The sequence below is a fragment of the Malania oleifera genome, chromosome 5 (genome assembly GCF_029873635.1).
Source record: "Malania oleifera isolate guangnan ecotype guangnan chromosome 5, ASM2987363v1, whole genome shotgun sequence".
NCBI lineage: Eukaryota > Viridiplantae > Streptophyta > Magnoliopsida > Santalales > Ximeniaceae > Malania > Malania oleifera.
The window spans coordinates 41,713,842-41,728,606 of record NC_080421.1 but is presented as its reverse complement, the minus strand read 5'-3'; the positions used below and the strand labels follow the sequence as shown (position 1 = coordinate 41,728,606).

Genomic DNA, 14,765 nt, shown 5'->3' with positions numbered 1-14,765 from the left:
TATTTATGTGTAGTTTCTCTTTATATCTAGCTATATAAACTCTTATATTTACATGGTATCTCATGAGACTAAAAATACACATTCACGTGACTTGTAGTACTTAGGGTTCCTTGTGAGCACTAAGAGAGCGCCCGTGACGATTATGACACCTTGTGAGGTACTGTTGAGTCATTTATCGTTCTTTTGAGTTTTTGACGTCAACTTAAAGTTCATGAAACTCAACTTTCCTTTCTTTTCTAGATATTCTTTATACACTAGTCTCGGTTTTTGACTTGCTAGCCTAGAAGTGACATCCAATGGGGAGATAGAAATATAGGTCTTGTAGCCTACTCAAAATGTGAAGGCCGAGCCACCCCTAGAAATAAACTTAGTTTATGAATTGCTGCTCGAGCTTAAGTTTCATGGGTGGTTTGAAGACAACAAAAGAAATGTAATGATTGTCCTAATTGACCAAGAAAAGACAGAAATTGAAGAATGAGTAAAAGAAAGAAAAAACAAAAGAAAAAATAGAAATGCACATAAAGTGAAAGATTAATGTCTACTCTATAGAAATACAACAAAAAGTCAGGGATACAACACATGTTCTCCACATATGAAAACTCTTCAACTGCTTAATGCTTCAGAAATATTCATGCCTGGTTTGTGAATAAGTTGATCTAGGGTGGTCTTGGTTGGATACGGCGAGTAGATGAGAAGATGTTAGGGTGAAGAACCCAACACCTCACAAATAGGTTAGATCCTTCTTGGACTAGTCCACTCCATACATTTAGCGTTTGTTCCTTGCAATATGTGGGATGTTTGATCGCGACACTCCTCCTCACAAATGACGAGTGAACCTATCTTTTTGAGTGTTTTTAAGAATATACCAGTTAGGCCGAGTCAAAAAGATTGTTCTGTAGGTGTCCACTGGCATCCTGGGTGTAACGAGTCATATACATTACACATATATCGAGATTTCGCCTATTTATACTCGAATTTATATGACTACATTAACTCTGAATTATATTACTGGTTAATTTTATGTGAGTATACTGTTCTTAACGGTTATATAATGATGAAACTTGCATGAGTAACTTACTTCAGAGTTGCGTGAATTATATGAGTTTGTGTGTAATTTGGTTATATTCCTGTATGTGAAATGGTATGGTTATGTTGCATGTACATTCATTTCATGTTTATTGGAATTAGTATTTGTGGGTACCGCCTTGGATTTTATTCATATTATTTGCTAGAGACTAGCAAAATGTTAGTTGAGAGGGTGTGATTACGCGCCTAAATTGAGTAATTAGGTGTTTAAATTCATGCATTAGGGATTATATTTTTAATTAAATGCCTAATAATGCTTAATATTTTAACATTGCGCTCTATTTATAATATTTAGGTTTTATTAAATAATTTATGAATTTTTGATATTTTATTATTACAGGGTAAGTTATGGACATCAAAACCGACATTACTTCGTAATCTAAGCGTAACTTTCTCGTCCGAGTTCCGATCGAGGCGATTCAAAATGTTGTGAAAAGCCGAGAAAGTGCTCTACAACTTTCGTGTTTTGAGCTTTGAGAGATACAGACTTTAGAATGGTAAAAATCCTTTTTGTGCGCTGGGAAACAAAGAAAAAAAGAAGAAGGAAGAAACAAAATAATAATAATAATAATAAATAAATAAAAATACTGATTTAACTCGAACATGTAGCGGAGTGGTCTCTTGTGCGCTGGTAGGACTCCTCAAGGAGCTTTATATATATATTTTCTCTCTTTTCAACAGCCCCCAGCTTCCTCTCTCAACTCTCCTCTCCCTTCCCTTTCTCTTCTCCAGCTCCCTGTTATCCCTCTCTAACTGTCCTCTCAGTCTCCCTTAATTTCAGACCTCTCTACCTCTTCTCTCACTCTTAACCCTTCTCTTCCTCTTCCTCAGTCTCCCCTCTCCCTCTCTGTGCTCCTTGCCACTGCCCACGACTGCTGCTCCAAGGTGTTGTCCGAGAACCTCCCTGCTGCTTCTCCCGTGCGTACTCTTTCCTGCTGGTGTTGCTCTACTGCTGTCCCAACAGCCTTGCCGAGAAGCCTCCTTGCTGTCTGCAAGCCCACGAACATGAGAAGCCCCTCTGCTGCTGCCCAAGCCTTCTCCCCTTGCTGCTGTCTACTGCGGCTGAAGGAGGGACCCGAGCCACTGCTGCTGCTGCTGCTTCAACACTCACGACTTGCTCTTATCTTTGCTATCTCTCTTTTTCTTTTTCTTTTTCTTTTCTTTTTCTTCTCTTTTCTTTAGTTCTTTTTATTCTTACTTTTAAATATTTGAATAATTGTTATTTTTTTGGTAGAATTTTAACTAAAATTTTAAACTTTTGAATTTTTGTTGGGTGATTATTATTGAAGTTTATTTATTTTCTTCCTCTTCGTATTTAGTATTATTAGAGTTAGTTTTTGGTTGAGTTTATTTATTTATTATTGTTAAAGTTCAGTTTAATCTCTTAAAAAAAAATATATCTTCTTTAGGATTTAAATGTGTTGTCTTCTTTAAGAATTTATTTTGTTGGATTCTCTTTAAATTAAGTTTAGTTTAATTAAAGTCCGAATTTTTATCGTATTTTTGTTTATCGTTTAATTGTTAAAGAGTTAAATTTTTGTTCTTCATTGTGTTAAAGTTTATTTCTTTTTGTATTGATTGAGGTTGTTATAATTGCATGCTTTAATTACGTAGGAAAGTTATCTTCTTTTGTGTTTTTATCCAAAGTTCAAACGTGGATTTTAATTTTTACCTGACTGATTAAACTTAGGATCGTTTCCCGTTTTTCGTTGTTAAATTTAGTACATGTTAGGATTCATAATTTAAATTTCATGTTATTTTTAATTTGTCGAAAAAAAATCTCAAACATCCTAGAAAACCCGAATCTGAACTGTGTTCAGCAATCATTTTGTTTCTTATTTTCTGTTGAAATTACGTAAAATTTAAAATTAAACTGCATTCCCTGAGAAAATCTGACATTTGGGTCAAGTGTTACACGACTGAACTCTTATATTTGGGATAACTTTCAAGTTGCTCATTTTAAGGGTAAGTCAAGTACAACCACGTGTATGCACTAAAGATTCCAACAGTTGGAAGATAGCCAAAAGCTTGGCAAGAGAATTTCTAATGCCTTTTCTAGGATTTTCTTTCTTAATAATAAAAACTTCACTCCCCTCTTTCCAAGAAAATAAAATTATTAGAGTGAGGATTAGATTAGAAACATGAATAACTTTGAAAAATATAAAGGCGAGAAAAAATGCCTAAAATAAATCGTTAGTGAAGTTAATAATTTGAGTGATCGATTTGATACAAAAGAAGGGGAAAGATATGTATTTAAACTTATTAGAGTTAGAGAAAGAAAAAGCAAGGATTTAGGTAATATAAAATGTATAAAAAAGTGAGAATGATATTGTCTTGGTTAAGGAAGAAGATTTAAAAGAAAGATGGCAAAATTACTTATGTAAGTTGTTTAATGAAAATCAAATTGAATGCTTACACTTAGAATTAACAAAAAAAGAAAAGACTAAAAATATGAGATTTATACACAAAATTAGAGCTTTAAAAGTTAAGTTTGGACTAAAAAAGATGAAAAAATAGAAAAGCTATCGAACCAGATAACATCCCAATTAAAGTTTGGAAATACTTAACTGATAATGGAATTATGTGGTTTACTAATTTATTTAACACTAATAAAAATCAAGAAAATGTAAGATGAATGAAAGAAAAACACTTTAATGTCTATATATAAAAATAAAATGAGATATTCAAAATTATAATAACTATCGTGAAATTAAACTTATAAGTTATACGATGAAACTATGGGAAAATGGTGGTAGTTAACAAAATATTAAGACTAAAACAAAGGTTTCAAAAAATCAATTTCATTTTATGCCTAGAAGATCTACTACACAAGCTATATATCTGTTAAGACAATTAATGAAAAATTTTAGAAAAAAAAGAGACTTGCATATGATATTTATTAACTTAAAGAAAACATATGGTAAGGTACCTATGGAAGTTCTATGGTGGGTCTTGAAAAAAAAAAGGGTGTATTTAGTAGGTATACTAATATCATTAAGCATATGTACGTTGGAGTGATGACTAATATAAGAATTGAAGATGAAGAGACTAGAGAATTTCCAATCATCATAATTGTACATCAAGAATCTGCTTCGAACCCTTATCTTTTTGCTTTAATGACGAATCAAAAGACTAAGAGTATCCAAAATGAGGTTCCATGGCGTATTTTTTTTGTAGATAATATTATATTGATTGATAAAACTAGTGACGAAGTAAAGGTTAAATTAGAAATATGGAGATAAGCTTTGGAATCTAGAGGTTTTAGGATGAGTAAAAATAAGACAAAGTATATGAAATGTAATTTCAATAATAATAGTAGGAATATTTGAGATAAAGTTGAACTTCTTGATGAAAAAATAAATAACACTTGTAGATTTCGATACCTTGAATCTATTATGCAAGCTAAAAGAGAAATTGAAGAGAATGTAATGCATAAAGTGAAAGTAGGTTGGATAAAATAAAGTGTTTCAAGTGTGTTTTGTGATCGTAAAATACCCTTAAAATTAAAAGGAAAGTTCTATAGGACATTCATAAGACCAGGTATGCTACATGGATCAAAATGTTAGGCGACAAAAAAACAGAATATCTAAAAAGTAAAAGTTATCGAGATGATAATGTTTCAGTGAATGAGTAATATACATATCTATGAATGCAAAATACACTTTTCAGGCTTGTCACAACTCAAAATCACTATAGAACACAAGGGGGCATTTGCGCATAAATCAAAGATAGAATTCTTTCAATATTATCAGCACATGACTTGCCTATGTTTCAAAGAGCACTTCAATCTCCTTTGAGACACAACTCTTGCTTCTTGGGAATGGTGTTTTGATCTCCCAGGATCATCTCTTACTTCTTGACACAAGGATTTAAATCCTCGAGAGACTTCTGCTCCTCCACATACAACTTAACAAGACCAAAAATAAATAGCTATTGCTGCAGCTTGCATCTAAGACATTTTGTGCTCAGAAATGCTCTATTTTACATTGTAGGAAATCACAAGCTCTTCTTACAATAACAAAAAATCTAAAAGAACAAAATTTGGGGGCAGATGGGGAGCTAAAAGAGAGGTGCACCAAGATCGTCGTCTACCTTGTTATCATGGCATCTCTTGAGAAGATGAAGTTGTTGCCGCAAGTGCAAAACCTGCCAAGGCCACATTTCATAATGATAAAGGAAAATTCGGAGAGCATATACCTCAACAAATTGTTCTACATGCTCATATTAGCTGCATCATGTTGGTTAATTTGCTTCCTACGAATGATAATTCTGAAGCACGATGGTAGAGAGAGGAATGAAGAGAGAAGAAAGGAGATAGAAAAGAAGATGAAGAATAGGAAAGAGAAGTTGTTTGCGTAGAAAGAGACAGAAAACAGGATATCCTAGGGTTAATTCAAATCATAGAACTACTCCTCAGGTACAACTACCGTATATATACATCCCACTATTAACTAAAATACATATTTACAAAATAAACCCCTAATAAATGAAAAAAAAAATAAAAAATTTTCAAAATCTAACACGTGAATTTAATCTCCTAACCCTAGACTTAAAATAAGTGTCAAATCAGTGGCCTACATGACAGAGGTGGTCCTTTGTCACTCCCCCGGCTAAAAGGAACTCAAGCCTGAGTGACTACAAATACCCCTTTAACAGCTTTGGAGCACTCACATGGACATCATACTCAGTAAGCCATAGAGCATCTGAAGTGATAAGTCGTCTCCACTAAATATAATATTTATGAAAACCACGTTTGAAGAATCTACAAAACTCATCCTCTGTAATAGCCTTAACTACTTCCTATGGCCGAGAATTGGAAGGAGCCTGGTGGAACTTTTATGAGCATTAGAAGATAAGGTAATGAGCATTAGAAGATAAGGTAGGAAACTAAAAAATTCCTTGATAAAGTGTCAAGAAAATCACAACGAAAACGGGACGAACATTCATATGATCACACGAAACAAGCATACATATAGTCCAACTTTCCAAAGGATGGACAACAGGTGGCATGGGCACAAAACAGCAACAAAATATATAAAAACCAGCAGCAGACCTATAAATTTATTTTTTCAACGTGACAAAGAAATATATCTAAATAATAAATATAATTTTTATTTATTTCCAAAGCAAGTAATTGAAATGCACGTTCATTGACATTTAACACTAGTAATAAATGCTTCAAATAAGCATTCTTTTGTCAAAAAAATATTTTTTTAAAGAAAAAAAAAAAAACTTAGCATGTCATTACAATTAATTTGTTCTACTTTGTTTAGTTTACCTAAAGCTCACAGGCCTTTCATGCTTATTGCCTCTGAAAATGGGGGGATAGTAGTAACTTTAGTGCGACAACCCTTAATTTACTTAAAACCCCTGTTCATTTTTAAATTTCAGCGGCTGCAGCTCTATGTGGCTCTGTCACAGGCATGAAACTTCTTGATGGAATTTCTGGAGTACTGTTTGTAGGTCAAATGTGAACCATGACACTATCACCCATGTTGGCCTTACAAGGCCTAAATTCTTGTTATCTTATTTTGATGCTAACAAACAAATGGAATTTAACATATTTGTGTGAGTAATGATATTTCAGGGCTCATATATGAGAAAGTAAGGTGAAAGTGCTCACAAGGATCAAATAAAGTTTAAATGAGTCAAAACATGGATTTAAAGATGATATATGAAACCTTGAAGAATATGAGGACATGAATGAGTTGTTGAAAGCCAAGGTATATTAAAGTCCAAAGAGCCAAAGAAAGGCAAAGTAAGAAAGCTCAAAGAATATGGAAGCTTGAAGAAAAGATGGACTCAATCCAAGGACAAAGCATGAAAACTCAAGAACTAAAATTGTTAATATTTTAGAAGTTTTCATGTGAGTACTTTTAATGTTTAAAATATCGTTTGAAATATTTTGAAGCTCTTAGGTTAACTTAGACCTAGATACTTTTTAAAATACCTGAAAAATATTTTTATAAGGTCAAAAATTATTTTAAAAATGTTAGAATCATTTTTGGAATGAAAAGCATCATAAAGAGTTTTTCCATTTGCCGTCAGTTTTTATACAGCCGCATTGAGGTGAATTTTTATTTATTATAAACTCATTATTTTAAAAAGTGATCAACATGAAAGTTGTAGTATTTTCTCTTAGCTTTCATTTGACACCAAGAACACCTAATTTGGAGTTATACAGAAAAAATTATGCCCAAAACACTGAAACGGGGTCACTGCTGACAGAGAACAAGACAGAACAGGCAGAGAGTTTCAGTAGCAAGTTCAGACGACTGAACTTGCGACTTCAGTCATCTGAACCTGCGACATCAGATGACTGAACCCTAATTTCAGACATCTGACCCTGTATCTAACTCTATTTTAAAGGGATTTAAGGAACTTCAGATGACTGAACTTGAACCTTCAGTCATCTGAACACTGTTCAACAGGAAAAATTTTTAAATTCTAATGTCTTAAAATATAGCCATTTGAGCTTCAAATTTTCTAAAAACTTGGGAAACTCTCTAAGGAAACTTTTGTAACACGGAAACAAGTTTGAAACCCTATAAATACATGATTTTGCAAATCAAAACTCATCCAAGAATTGAAAAATCTGCTTGTAAAGCTGAACGCACTCTTGTTCTTCCAAAACTCTCTTGCTCACTCATTGCAAATCTATTTTTCTGAGATATTCTGAAGTGCTAATCCTTCCTCTTTTGAATTCCTACTGTTAATCCTCTTCTAAGAAGGATATTGGTGAATTCTACACTTGAGCTTCATTGTATTTCATATTGATATTTTACATTCAAAGTATATAGTGCTAAAATTGTACTAACTTGCTCTTTGAGAGAGTATACTTGTACACAGATCTTATCTTGTGTTTCTTATAGTTCTTTAACGTTCCAAGGGTTGTTTGGATCGTTGGCTAAGTAAGGAAACATTGCTTAGAGAGGCGGGCTCTAGCCTATGTAAGGAGTGACCGAACGAGGGAATATCGTTTGGAGAAGGCGGGCTCTAACCTTAACCAAGGAGTGTTGTAATCGGTATTGTTCCACCCATCAACGAAACTAAACTAGTGAATCCTTTGGTGGTTTGCCAAAAGCGAGGACGTAGGCTGGGTATAAGCCGAACCTCGTAAAAATCTCCGTCTCATTCTCTCTTTCCCTTACTCTTCATTTTCAGCATATTTAAATTATGTGGATGGTTTTAAATTTGAAAATCATATAAACTACATATATTTGAAAATCAAACAAACTTAAGGTTTAAATTTGATTTGGGTTGCGGAAACCGAAAGGGAGTACGTTGGTTACACCATATCTTGCGGAAACCTTACGGGAGTACGTTACTTGGTTAACATCCCAAAGATGAATTTACCAAGAGTTTATTTGAGTTCTAAATATTTGGAAAGAGTGATTTGATTCATCTATACAGGGCTTTACATCAACAAGCATAAATTCTCATTCACTACATGGCTTGGTTCAAATTTGGCAAATATAAACAAACAACCATCTTGAGTTGTTATATTACCAAAGTGCTGAATACTTTATATTTTGGTTTGGTTGTTTGTTGTTTAACTTGTACTTGGCAAATAAATTGATTGTTTGGCTTGAAGATATTGTTTAATTGACTGGTTGTTTAATTGTGTTATTGATTGGATAAAGGAACTAAGTTCTCGATTGATTAAATAATTAAACAAACAAATCAAGAATTGGTTAAAAGAAATAAAGGAAGTTTAAGATATCTCAAAAGGAATTAAAAGAAATTTTTAAAGCCAATTCACCTCTCCTCTTGGGAAGCTATTCCTAATTTCAATTGGTATCAAAGCGGGGTTATAGAAAATCTTAACTAGAAGCTATAAAAAGATCGTAATGGCTCACATAGGCGTAGCTCCCTTTGGAGAGGGACAATCTTCACTTAGGCCACCAATCTTTTGTGGTTTGAACTATACCTTCTGGAAAAAGAGAATGTAAATATTTCTTCAAACTATGAATTGGAAAGCATGAGAAGTTGTCATGGAAGGTGACCAAATTCTCACTAAGATAGTTGATGGAAAACAAGTTCCCAAAGAGAAAAATGATATGACCGACCTAGACTACAAGATACTACAAGTTAATGCTAGTGCTATGAATGTGTTATATTGTGCTTTAGATGCTAGTGAATTTAATCGAGTAATGGCTTGTAAATCAGCTAAGGAAATATGGGATAAGCTAGAAGTTACTTATGAAGGAACAACGAATGTTAGGGATAATAGGGTTGATATGCTCACAAGCGAGTATGAAGCCTTTAAGATGAACTCGAATGAATCAATTACAAATATGTTTACTAGGTTCACTCATATAATAAATTCCCTAAATGCCTTAGGAAAAACTTACACTACTTATGAAATGATAAGAAAAATTCTAAGAGGCCTTCCCTCCATATGGGAACCAAAGGCTACTGCCATCACGAAAGGTAGAAATCTGAAAAATACATCCTTAGATGAGCTTATAGGTTCTCTCCTCACATACGAAATGGTAATGAATGAAAAGAATGGGAAAACCAAAGCTCAAGAAAAAATAGTCTTTAAAGCCTTAAAAGAAAACTCAAGTAGTGAAATGGATGAAAATGAAGAAGCCTTCATATCTAAAAAGCTAGCAAGGATGCTAAGAAAGAGAAACAAATTCAAGAGAAGAAATCAAAAATATGAATCAGATGAATCAGAAAAAGAAGTTACCAAGAAATCAAAGAATAAAACTACTAAATTCTACAATTGCAATAAAGCTGGACATTTAAAACCAGAATGTCCACTATTAAAGAAAGAGTCTAAAAAGAAAAACAAGAAGGTCATGAAAGCCACAACTTGGGATAGTACAAGTAGTTCAGAGAATAAAATGAGTGACCAAGAGGTTGCTTACACGTGCTTTATGGCATGGGATAACGAAGAAAGCTCCTCAACTAAATCTTCAAATAATTCTTGTAGTGGTGAATCAAGTGATGAGGGTATGTCATCTTATGATGAACTTCAAAATGATCTATTCAAAGTACATAAGCTGCAGATAAAAGCAAATAAAAAAAACACCTCATTGAAGAATAAGAATGAAAGTTTAATGAAAGAGTTAGAATTTTTAAAGAATGCTGAAAGAGATAAAGACTCAAAACTCAAGCAATTAGAACATAAGTATGAATCAGCAATGAAAGAAATAGAATCCAAAAATCTTTTTGAAAAAGAAAACAACTTGAAAATTGAGAAACTAGAAAGCAAGAATGACCAAATGATAGAAGACCTTCGATCCTTATCCTCTACCGTATATGAGAAAGATATGCATATTTCTGGATTAGAGGATAGAATAAGAAAATTATCTCTAGAGTTAGAGAAATTACAAAAGAAGGTTAATAACAAGAAAGAGATAGAAAATCTTAAGAAAATATTTCTGATTCTCCAACCCTACCATGTACATCAGCAGCAAGTTTATAATCTACATTACATCTGTACAAGTTTGCACCCCACTCCATCATACAACTCATGAATGGATGAACAAAAGCCATGGATACAAAAGTAGAAGCATCTAGCAGTAAAGGAACAAGTTAAATAAGTGCACAGCACACGCTCAAACAAAAACTCTTACTCATGGATCTATTCACATAGTTATAAAAAAAAACTCAATAGTTGCACAAGTCTCAGTTGTCTTGGTTTTATCCCACTAAGCATCTAAGAAGATAACTAGAACTCCAATTGATGATCTCAATCTCACCATGAGTTTGCAGATGACAAGTAGAAGAAAATATCAAACTAGCGCCACAAGTCTTCCAAATCATTTTCCAAGTAACCAACAAACTTAATGTCCCTCAAACTCCACAAGCCATGCAGTTTGGCAGCCTTAGCTGCATCATATGCATCAGAGATCTTTCAACACAAGATAAATTATGACATTTTGGAAAACCAATCAATACAAGAAATATGGAAGCATGTCCTCAGGCTCTTTAGGGAGTAAAAACAAAAAAAAACAAAATGCATGTCTCTCCAAGGCATTAGTGGAAGAGGATGAGGAATGTAAAGACTAGCGTTCTATTTCCTATATTTATTCCGACAACTAAGACACTGAGGAGACTATCCTGGGCCACCACCTTCAAAGGTGGTCAATAGAACCTTTCCTCAACTAGGACAATCATCTTATCTCCCTACCCAAATGAATAGCTAATTACTTGCATGCAATTCCCAAACTATGAAAACCATAAAAGAAGTGAGAGGGGTGCACAACCTAGTGTCTGAAAAAGGACAACCCTAATGGATAGGAAGGTATAGAAACCCTTTACCAGTACCATCACTCACCTAAAAATTAGCTCAAAATAAGGAGAGCAAAGTAATGATCCTTAAAGTGCTTAAATCCAATTACATCAGCACTAGTGGCATGGCCAAGGCCATCAGCTACCTTTTCTCAACAAATTTTGCGTTTTATAGAAACATCAACAATGTTTGGAAAGAAAGGTGTACTCGTTAAGAAACATTAACCCACCAATATGCTTAGGACTCAACATTTTTCTATGAACTAAAATATCACAAAGAAAGGTCGTCAAAAAAGAGTACAAACTCAAATGGCAAAAGATAATATCTCCAAAACTAGAGGGGTGTAACTACAGAACACTGTATATCATATGTATTGTTTTCCTATTTAGCGTATGAGAGTTTCTCATTAAAAAATTCTGAAGGGTGTCAATCCTAACTTAAAACTCCACTTATACCTAATACGAAGGCATCAAAAGAAACCTTGTACTTAACTAGTCTAGTGCAGCAGTTATCTCCTGCTTAATCACTCTAAAAGCTTTAGGTTTCAGCAATTAAGGGGTCCAATGAAACTCTCCTTTGTTAAAATAACCAGTGCTGGGAGCCATAATAGTGCCAAATCTTTAATAAATGGCCTATATAGAAAGCAGCTAAGCCGTGAAAGTTACAAACCCAAGAAATGGCCCTAAGGCCAAGCCAATCCTAATGATTGTAATCTACCAAGATCAGCTACTATATCTTATGCAGAAACCACAAAACAAAGAAATACACTAGATTGTAGAAAGCTACACTTCTGGAGATTTGCATAGAGATGCAAACTTGTGGGTGAAGACTAACCAAGTGCACCTCCCCAAAGCTTGTGTAAAGTATAAACGAAGTACCAAAATAGACCAAAGGGAATTTCACTATCTCTTGCTCCTTAAGTCACTTCACTCTACCCTCAAGCCATTGTGCTAAGCCTTATAGGCTTATTCACATCTTTAATGCAACAGGCACGAGAGCAACAGAAGTATCTCAAAACCAATTTGCACTTCGTGAATTTGGGTGCAAGTATGATTCAGGCCCATGTGCCAACACTCATCAAGCAATACATCACATGCAAGTAACCAGCACTTGAGTCTATCGTGGAACACAAGCTTCTGTATTAACTTGATCATATCTCCTTAGATGATTTTAAATTACTGCCCGTCGCAATATTCATTCAACATATGTTCAAAATGATGCACCCATTCATTGTGGACACCTTCAAAAATATATGCTCACTCATTTATGGTCCAGATTATACCCACTCTAGAGAATATTAGAAATAATTGTAAACATGACATGTACCTGTGCTTCCGATGACAAAAGTAACATAACAAAATCACTAAGTCAATCTTAATACTTAAAAAATACTCTTGACTTGAACAGCTGTGACTGTGTCAACAATTGAATCCCTCTTGTTTTGAACAACCATTTTTCATAAATTGTAAACCAACAAAAGACAGGGAGATGGTGAGGGAGATGAATCCCTTGTGATGGAAGCAAGAACATGCAAAAAAGCATGAAAAAAGACAAACCAAATGAAAATGTTTACCTCTTCCTGAAGCAGAGTTGGAAGGTTTTCAGTTGAAACAAGGTTATATATTTCCTGCAAAAGCTTCCGATCTTTGATACCAGACCATGTTGACTGAGGCAAGGCTAATAAAAGAGCTGTTAAAACATCATTGCTTGCTGGGTACATTTCAATGCAATTACTTGGTTCAGAGCTGCAGCAACTCATTTTAATTTGAGATGAAGGAACCAGCACATCAACTCCTTGCTCACTGTTACCATTTATCACTTTCCCAAACACCACTGTTACAGGTTTGTCACCATTAGACTTAAAGCATTTTACGCATGTTTCTTTACAGCAATATCCATCTGAGGAGCCAGACTTCCCAGAGAAAAATTCTGCACCTTGGCAACAAACACTTGCCGCAATCTCAGGCAGAGAGTCACGGCTACCTGAAGTAGGAATACTTCTGCAACATGAATTTGCTGAAGATAAAACTTCACTAACGTGCTTAAAAAGACCAGTTTCCTGCACTTGTTTCAATATGTCCTCCTGAAAATGATAAATCAGGCTTGGAAATTTGTTAGCAAGTGTAATGAACTGCCACATGAATACTTAGCTTGTCAAAAAGAAAGGAAAAAAAGAAAAGAAAAGAAAAGAAAATGGACAATAGGTTGCAAAACCTTGATCGCGAGCCTTCCTTTTTCCTCTTGGCTAAGTCTCTGACCACTGTCCTCTTGTCTCCTGACTTCTGCAACCCACTTGATAAACTCCCCAAATTTTGAAGGCAGTGATGCAAAAACAATGAAAAGAACTTTCCCAATGTCTTTCACATCCTCTGAACTTACGAGGAGAGGAACATCATCTATTAAGTACTTTGCAGTACCCACCCAACTCTCATCTTTACAAGTCTGCCAAAAAAGTTTACAACAACATCCTTAATTTAAGCAATGTAAGCCAAACAAGAACCCAGACAATTACCATATTCTACACGCTATGCATGAAAATATGAATACCCCAACCAAATATATGAATATCCTATGCTATGTTGAACAATGAAGGAAACGAACATATGAGCATGGTCTTAAATTTCCACGAAATTGTCGAAATTTCCGTCGAAATTTCCGATTTCCATCACCCTCGAAATCGAAATGGCAGTCGATTTCCGTCTTGCATAATTTCCGTTGAAATCTCAACAAATCATCCAAAATTTATCAAAACCTCAAAATTTTAGCGAAATTTGTTGAAAATTTAACTACACAATGAAATTTCGTCAAAATTCAAACAAGAGATTCAAGAGTAGAGTGAAATTTCTCTTTTAATTTATTTTATTGAAACAAAAGGTTACCACAAGTGCTTTTGAAATTATATGAAAAAATAAACTTATAGTAATATTTTATTTAACCATTCATGTCCAAATTATCAATATTTGTATAATAAATAATATTTAAATGAATTATGAATTTCATTTGCATTAATTGAATCTGTTTAATGTACATTATCTTATAAATATGTTTGATACACATACTATTTTACAACTTTTCCACCCTGTATAAAATATAGATGTATTTAATTTGTAATATATTAGTCTTAAAACTTATATTATTATATTTGTTAACCATTTCTAAAGTTCACAAAGAATTCCATGCTTTACTACTAGTTTCCATTATTTTTTCAAATCGAAATCGAAATTGACATCGAAATCGAAATTTCCGTCGAAATTTCCGTTCTTTTAGAGCTTCGAAATTTGAGTCGAAATCGAAATTTAAGACCTTGCATATGAGATAAACTCAACCATGCACAGGCCCTCTCCACCACAATTATGAGTTTTGCAAAAGAAAAGTGGAAGATTACTCTATTTTCCAATCAAATTATTCAAGTGTTACAAGGCTTGTGCAACTC

General features: G+C 33.9%; 1 protein-coding gene across 3 annotated transcripts in view; it reads right to left on the bottom strand.

The window, feature by feature from the left end:
• Positions 1–4,673: 4,673 nt before the first annotated feature.
• The window catches only part of LOC131154961 (glutathione gamma-glutamylcysteinyltransferase 1-like), a 32,049-nt gene continuing 21,957 nt past the window's right edge, over positions 4,674–14,765 (bottom strand). Inside the window, exons 6-9 of one of the 3 annotated variants that reach the window (XR_009136714.1) lie at positions 13,547–13,774; positions 12,906–13,415; positions 9,963–10,097; positions 5,010–5,232 (exon numbers count right to left, since the gene is read on the bottom strand). Coding sequence is in view for 2 of the 3 variants with exons in the window: in XM_058107816.1 (XP_057963799.1) it covers positions 12,789–13,415; positions 13,547–13,774 (855 nt within the window). In the remaining variant the exon portion in view is untranslated. Of the gene's footprint in view, positions 5,233–9,962; positions 10,098–12,583; positions 13,416–13,546; positions 13,775–14,765 lie in introns of those variants that run through there. The other 2 variants (XM_058107817.1, XM_058107816.1) reach the window with 2 other exon arrangements.